The sequence below is a fragment of the Bufo bufo genome, chromosome 9 (genome assembly GCF_905171765.1).
Source record: "Bufo bufo chromosome 9, aBufBuf1.1, whole genome shotgun sequence".
In the NCBI taxonomy this organism is placed as follows: Eukaryota; Metazoa; Chordata; class Amphibia; order Anura; family Bufonidae; genus Bufo; species Bufo bufo.
Genome location: NC_053397.1, coordinates 155,646,685 through 155,654,860, shown reverse-complemented (window position 1 = coordinate 155,654,860; position 8,176 = coordinate 155,646,685). Strand labels below are relative to the sequence as shown.

Below are 8,176 nucleotides of genomic sequence, written 5' to 3'. Positions count from 1 at the left end.
ACAGCCAAGCAAGTGTGCATGATGGGAGATGTGGTATCACAACACCTGGAGTGCTGGAGGTTGCTGACCCTTGCTCTATGTTATGGTCACTCCTATTACAACGCATATAACATTAAAAATGAACCACATATTGCCTTGTGCCTACAGTTACTATGTATGACTTTGTTTCCATGGTAACAGACTACAACCTGTGTAGTGGGATCCTAAAATCACTTATCTCTTCCCTAATTGTTGCTAACATACATTATAATAAGAAGGAATATAGTCACTTGGTGAGGCAGTTCCATTTTGCTGCAGTATTGATAGAATTCCTCTGAAATGCACTTCTGAAACATACCACTAGGTGGCACTCGCTATTTTAGCGCTCACACCGCTCCGCTCTATGTTTTTTGCCGGTAGTTTCCGGTTACGGACTTCCGGCGGTGTGACCCCTGAGTGTTCCCGCACGTTGAGAAGGCATGTCGTCTCTATCTGAGCTGCCCCTGGAAACCTCTCTCAGCGGAGCCAGGAACCCGGGCGAAGAGGAGGACGAAGATGACGAGGAGGTGATTGATATGGCGTCCACTGTCCTGGGTGCCCAGCCATAATAACGTGCCTGTCACTGGGCACCTGGCCGCCCTCATCACGTGACAGCTGGTTGTCTCCATGCCCAGGTGTCACCGGGGCCCTGGAATGATCAGTGATCACATCTATGGCTCCATAATGATTCTCTGATTAATCTGCTCCATCGTGTCACCTGTCATGTGTGCCCCCTCCTGGCACTGATTATTATAGAGACCCGTCCTCTTGGAGCACATATATGGCCATATATATGCAGCATCCTTCTTCAGGCTGTGATAGGGAATTAGGGAGCGCAGCACTGGAACCATTGCCCCTTCTCTACCCATAATGCACCTGGCTTCCTAAAGCCGTTAAGTTACCAACCTGAAGAAGGACTCTGCGTCGTCCCAAGAGTGGCCCCGGATATGTGAAAGGCAAGCAAATCCTAACCAGGGCTCTACTTTATGGATAACTGGTATCGGTGTATGGAGGATCTTCTCTTAACCCCTTAACAAGCGGACAATTTTCCAGTTTTGCGTTTCCATTTTTTACTCCCAGCTAGGGCTGCAGCTATTGATTATTTTAGTCAAGTATTTTATCAATTAATCCAACGATTAATCGTGTACTCTAATAAGAAAAAAAATACGAATTAAAAGAACATTTTCCTTTATAAAAACTAATCAGTCCTCAGTGCCATCAGCCCCCCCCCCCCCCCCCCCCGTGCCAGTCCTCTGTGCCATCAGCCCTCCAGGCCATAATATCCCCCAGTGCCATCAGCCCCTCCATGCCATGTACCCAGTGCCATCAGCCCCTCCATGCCCCCCCCCCCCCCCCGCGCGTCTTCTTCCCAACATGCACTGGGACCTGATGTCAGGCAGCACACACTGACGATGTGTGCACCCCAGGCCCATGTCAGTGCAGCGCAGTGCCGACAGACCACAGAGTGGTGAGTGATAGGCTTCGCTTCACTCACGCTCCGTGGTCACGAATCCTTGATGTGGGAAAACTGCATCGAGGATTCTTTTGTTGATTACATGGAGTAATCTTTGCAGCCCTCCTCCCAGCATGCCCCGAGTCATACATATAGTATTCTTCTGTTCACACAGCCATATGAGAGCTTGATTTTTGATAACAAGTTGTACTTTCTGATTTCATCATTTAATTTTGTATACAAAATAGTAGGAAGCTGGAAAACAATTCCAAATGGGGTGGAATTGAGGAAAAAACACAATTCCTCCACAGTTTTATTGATTTCATTTTTACAGCTTTCACTATGCGGTAAAACTGACCTGTTCCTTTCATTCTCTGGGACAGCACAATTACAGCACACCACAGTTATATACTGTATTATACCGATGTCACAGAGCGCCGCGGTCGTCACGCTGTGCACAGTCCCAGCATAGCTAGCGGCCAAGGAAGACGAGGAAGCAGTGAGTACAGAGCCCATTGGGCGCTGCATTCACTGCTTCCTGGTCCAATTGTAATGGAAGCGGTCAGTATTCGCCCCATAAGACGCACTGAGTATAGTTACTTGAATTGTGTGAGGGCCCATTTTTTTTGTGGGCGATCTATAGTTTTTAATGATACCAGTTTGGAGTGCATATGGCTTTTTCATCAGTTATTTTTCAAATGTTTTGGGAGGCGAAGCCACAATCAAAATGGCCAATTTGAGAGACCCATGCTATCACAGAGAACAAACGATTTCCCCGATCTCCACATGAGAAATCTGTTCAGGCCTCTGGAACGCAGCGCTCCCAGCGAAATCTGCTTTAGATGCCATGGTCACAATTGACCACAGCATATGAGTGGTTAAATGTCTACAATCGCAGACATTAGCTCTGGGTGTATGCTATTTAAAACGGCAAAAACCCGACTCTTATGACCATTTTTAAACCTCGGACTTCTGTGCATGGACAGCTGCAATCCTGAAGGAAAGGGGTTTTCCAAGGTGTGTGTGCGTGTTTTTTTTTTTTTTGGTTTTTTTTTTTAAATCTGTGACCTCAACACTTAAACTTGACTTCCTTTACCAACTCCAATCCAGTGGCGCTGTTCCATTCTCCTTCCAAGCCTGTGGCTAGTGACATATTGTTGTGGCTGCAGTGGTGATGCTCAGTATACGGCTACATGCACACGACCGTATGTGTTTTGCGGTCTGTTATATTTTTTTTGCGGGGCTAAGGAACAGACATACTGATGCAGACAGCACACGTTGTGCTGTCCACATTTTTGGTGGACCCATTGAAATGAATGAGTTTGCATCCTATCCGCAAAAAAAAAAAAACGGAACGGACACGGAAACAAAATACGTTTGTGTGCATGAGGCCTACTACTGCAGCCAATCTCTGGTCTTGTGCCATACACTATAGAGGCCAGTGACAGGCTGCAGGAGTATACAAGATGTCACTGGCAGTGGCAGCACTGGATCTGGAGCGCAGAAAGGTAAGTTTAAGGCCTCTTTCAGACGGGCGTTGCGGGAAAATGTGTGGGTGCGTTACGGGAACACCCGCGATTTTCCGCGCGAGTGCAAAACATTGTAATGCGTTTTTCACTCGCGTGAGAAAAATCGCTCATGTTTGGGCTTGGGATCGGTGTTCTGTAGATTGTATTTTCCCTTATAACATGGTTATAAGGGAAAATAATAGCATTCTGAATACAGAATGCATAATAAAATAGCGCTGGAGGGGTTAAAAAAAAAAAATATTTAACTCTCCTTAATCCACTTGCTGGCGCTGCCGGCATCTCGTCTGTCTCCTACTTTGCTGAACAGGACCTGTGGTGACGTCACTCCGGTCATCACATGACCCATCACCATGGTAAAAGATCATGTGATGGATCATGTGATGACCGGAATGATGTCACCACAGGTCCTGTTCAGCAAAGTAGGAGACAGACGAGATGCCGGCAGCGCCAGCAAGTGGATTAAGGTGAGTTAAATTATTTATTTTTTTAACCCCTCCAGCGCCATTTTACTATGCATTCTGTATTCAGAATGCTATTATTTTCCCTTATAACCATGTTATAAGGGAAAATAATAATGATCGGGTCTTCATCCCAATCGTCTCCTAGCAACCGTGCGTGAAAATCACACCACATCCGCACTTGCTTGCGGATGCTTGCGATTTTCACGCAACCACATTCACTTCTATGGGGCCTGCGTTGCGTGAAAAACGCAGAATATAGAGCATGCTGCGATTTTCACGCGACGCACAAGTGATGCGTGAAAATCACCACTCATGTGAACAGCCCCATAGAAATGAATGGGTCGGTATTCAGTGCGGGTGCAATGCGTTCAACTCACGCATCGCATCCGCGCGGAATACTCGCCCGTGTGAAAGGGGCCTAAGAGTTTGGATTATTTTACCAAGCTCCCAACAGTGACATAAGAAAAAAAACTCGGAAAGTGCAATGTTCAGTGTAGTGTTAGTGTATATACACACACAGAATATAGGAGAAGCATTTTGATAAATGAGGCCCACTGTGTATAATTGTTTAAAGGGATTTTCAAATTCATGGCCTTTCCTCAGGATAGGTCATCAGTGTGAGATCGACGGGGGTCTGACTTTCGGTACTCCCGCCAGTTGGCTGTATGATGAGGCCGTAGCACTCGCCAGTCCCCTTGGCCTCTTCACAGCTTACCAAGCACAGCACCAGCAACTGGATAATGGCCATTCCTGGTATTACAGCTTGGCACCATTCACTTGAATGGGACTCAGGTGCGTCTAGGGCCGTGTGACTGATGAACATGACATCACTGGCCTAGGAAGAGGCCTAAGCACTCATGGACCGCTGCAACCTCTTCTTATAGCTGATCAGCACGGATGCCAGAAGTTGGACCCCCACCAATCTCCATTGATGACCTGTCCTGATAATAGGCCATCAATAGAAAAATCCCAGAAAAATCTTTTAATACATTTCCTAGTAGGTGTGGTTGTTAGAAAAACATCTTTCATTCATGTGTGTTCCTTTATCCAGCTGGATGAGACGTTATCAGAAAGGTTATGGGGTCTGACAGAGATGTTTCCAGACAGTCTACGGAGTGCTGCCGGAGTGACACTTGACTTCTCCGTTGGCGCTGCCAAAAAATGTTATAGGTAGGTGACTCGCCTGATTCAGTTTTTTATGAGGTAGATGGTCTTTTTCTCTTGTCAGCTGATCTTTACGCAGATCTTTACGTGTACAACCTTTCTTTCAGCTAGATCCCGGTGTAGGCACTCTCTGATGTGAATGGGAAATACATAAACAGCCAAGTGCACTTAACCCTCAGTTCATAAGATGCACACAGTTCTCAGCTTACACGTTCTGTCTAAGCCCAGGTTCACACAAATGTATTTTGGACTTGGGAACCTGGTCCAATCGTGGGTTTACGGGCACAAACTAACAGAATCATAGGGATCTGTAATGCTGTGAGTTTGAGTTAGTTAAACTGCTTATTGGGCCTGGTCACATATCCAAAATACAGACAAAATGCATTCGTATTGCTCTCGTGTGAACCTGGCCTTGGGTTGAAGAACATGCGTTTGGTGGGCTTGTTTGCCTAGTAATTCCTGCGTTCTCTCCACAGCTTTTCACGCTCTGCGCTATGGATAGGAACCACCTCATTCATGATTCTAGTATTACCAGTGGTGTTTGAGATAGAAAAGCTGCAGATGGAGCAGCAGCAACAGCTACAACAGAGACAGGTAAGATATAAAATGGCAAACTGCAATCGTATCTTCGTTACAACACTTCTTGTGCCATTCTGTGGACAAGAATGTTCATTTGTAACATGCTGTGGGACCTGTGGAAGGGACAATGCAGGATGCATATGGCTGATATCGATGTTTTGCGGATCTGCGATTTGTGGCCCACAAAAACACGTAAAAGGTTGTGTGCATGAGGCCTCGGGGTTATAATAAGCTACTGCATCAAAAGGCCAAACTCTAATTTTTGGTGCCTGACTACTACTATTCTTCTTCACATGGAATACTGGCAGACTTACACATTAGAAAGAACTGTGGGGGAATTTATCAAACCCTGTCTTCAAAAAAAGTTGCAATATGGCTTTGCAACTTTTCTGAGTTATTTGTGTAAATACTTTGATGTTATGCATTTTTCTCAAGTCGCTCCAGTTTTGGGAAGGAAGGTGGGAGCGGTTTAACCTGCTGAGCTGTTTTAAAGGCATTAGGGGGGGGGGGGGGGGGCACCTTGGCCTTTGGGGAGACCTGTAAAGGGAAGGTTACTTATCTGCTTCCTGACACTGGCTTCCCTCTACTCCTCCTGGGCCTGCAATGCTCTGCTGGACTCCTCCGATGAAAATATCCGGTTTGACGCCGCCTGCAAGCCAATAAATGGCAGAGAAGGAGCGGGAAGCAGGTAAGTAACCTTCTCTTTACAGGTGTGGCCAAGGGAGGGGGAATTTGCCAAAACCTCCCATTCTTGCACCAGCGGAGAAAGCGGAGTAACATTACTAGACAGAAGTGTAAAACATTGTGCAACATATGATAGACTTTATGCAAATTACAGCAACTCAGACTCCTGTAAAGCTGACTTTAAAGATTCCCCTCATGATAAAACTTGGTCTATGCTTTACAACAAGCTGGGCGCCAGATAAAGTGCCTGTTTGGCAGCCCCCCTCTGGCTTCTCCTTGCCTGGCTTGATTCTGCAACATGCCCTTGTTTCCGCACATATTTCTGTACACTATGCGTGGATGGTGTTTCCATAATCTCATCCACACATTTCATTGTGTAAATTTCTGCTGATTTTTGTAGTGTGTGTTGCAAAGCTGCAGCAATACTGTTAGGTGTAAATATGGTTTGATTCCTTGGTGCACAGGATTTTCTCTGCGTGCATTTTTATCGTTTTGTCCTTTGTTCTTCAAAAATTATTTTGTTCTTTGTCCTGAGACTGAAGTTGCTGGGCAGGGGCCTTTTAAGAAGCTAAAAAATATAACCAGGCAATGTGGAAAGTTTTCCATTACATTTGTTGAACATTTGTTTTATTTCCACTGTTTTCAATGTGTTTTTTCTTCTTTTCACGTAGATTCTTCTAGGACCGTCCGCAGGGATGTCTGGTTCTCTCCCACCGCTCCCTGGGAAAGTATAATTTCCACAACCTTAGTCATTTTGAGATTATTATTTTTTCCCTTTCCTTTTGATAACTGTGAGAACAAGAAAGTAAAAGAAGACTGATTTCTCCTCAGCCACCCGCCTCTTTTGGTGCTCTGCATGGCCTCTGTTCACCAGTCCAGAGTGCCATCATCTGAGAAAATGAAGATCTACAGTTCTTGATCATGCCTGTAATTGAGAAATGTTGGGAGAACTTTTCGTAGCATGACATGCCATACTTGGGGATTTTTTTGTAACTGTTGCACTCCAATGTAGTCATTCCTTTATGCAACATTTATGTTATGAAAGGTCATATGCTGTATATAGATTTTATGAAGGTGCCTTTCACTTCTTCAAGGCGTAAATATTTTATTGTTTTTCCCTCAAATCATCTGTATTAGAATGGAACATAAATGTGAAAAACAATTTGGCAACAGGCAGTGTTGTCCCCGACATACGACTGTACAATGACATGTATTCTGTGCCTGTTGACAACAAAATCTCCCGTGGTTTGTTTTGTCCAAGTGCTTATCCCACCACAACAGGCCCACAAAGAGGAGGTTAAAGCCACTAGTGTATAACTGCAGTAACATCTTCAGTCTGCAGGAGTTTTACCTGGAGAGACCATTTTGTTATAATTTCATGCTTTTGTGTTTTCAGTTTTATTTTTGACAATATTAAATCTAAAAAGGATAAGTATATCTTTGTTTTTATTGGAGTTGTAAAATCACTAAAAGAAAGTGGCCTAAAAGGGAGGAAATGCTCAAAAACCCCAAACACTGTGGCATGTTTATAACCGGGGGAGCAATTCTTCCACATGTGATCCGTTGCTAACGGCAATCCCCAGCAAAGAATGCATACAATGCATCTTGTGTAGGATGCCCTTGTGGTGCATGTGGTCCGCTGCCGACATCCTCCATTGTATGCATTTGTTTGCTGGGGATTGCCGCTAGCAACAGATCACATGCGGAGGAATTGCTCCAGCGGTTATAAGGCCACTTTATTTTAGTGATTTTTCTTTATATGTATGGAATGTGCCATTGCGCAATGCTGGTAGCATTCTGTTGCACCTGGTAGCCTGTGTCACATGGCCTGTTATAGGTGGGGCTTACAGCCTTATCCCTTCACCCTCACATGGCTGCCCCCTACTAATCCGGGGCGCTCCTGGTATTCCGTTTTCTGTTAGGTTTCCCTACCTCGTGAGATTTCACTACCCTCCTCACTTCCGGCCGCACCGGACATGACGTGAGGAGTAGGGAAATTTCACAGCAGAGTTGGCTTGACACCGGCCGACACTGCGCATGCGCCCCACCAGCGGTTAGGGAAAAATTATGGGCCAGTGCGCAGGCGCGGTGATCGGATGGATGTTCTCAGCTGGACACTGGCCAACACTGCGCATGCACTGGGAGCCTCACCAACGGTTAGGGAAGGGAAAAATTACGGGCCAGTGCTTTTTTCCCTACCCTAACTGCTGGTGAGGCTCCAAGCGCATGCGCAGTGTCGGCCGGTGTCCAGCTGAGAACATTCACCTGATTACTGCGCACTGGCCCGT

At 45.6% G+C, this 8,176-nt stretch overlaps 1 protein-coding gene across 1 annotated transcript; it reads left to right on the top strand.

The window, feature by feature from the left end:
• Positions 1-413: 413 nt before the first annotated feature.
• Positions 414-7,317, top strand: TOMM22 (translocase of outer mitochondrial membrane 22). Its single transcript, XM_040408227.1, has 4 exons — positions 414-545; positions 4,513-4,631; positions 5,102-5,219; positions 6,560-7,317. Exons 1-4 carry the CDS (start codon positions 459-461, stop codon positions 6,620-6,622), a joined length of 387 nt encoding a protein of 128 aa, XP_040264161.1. The 5' UTR covers positions 414-458; the 3' UTR covers positions 6,623-7,317.
• Positions 7,318-8,176: the final 859 nt, after the last annotated feature.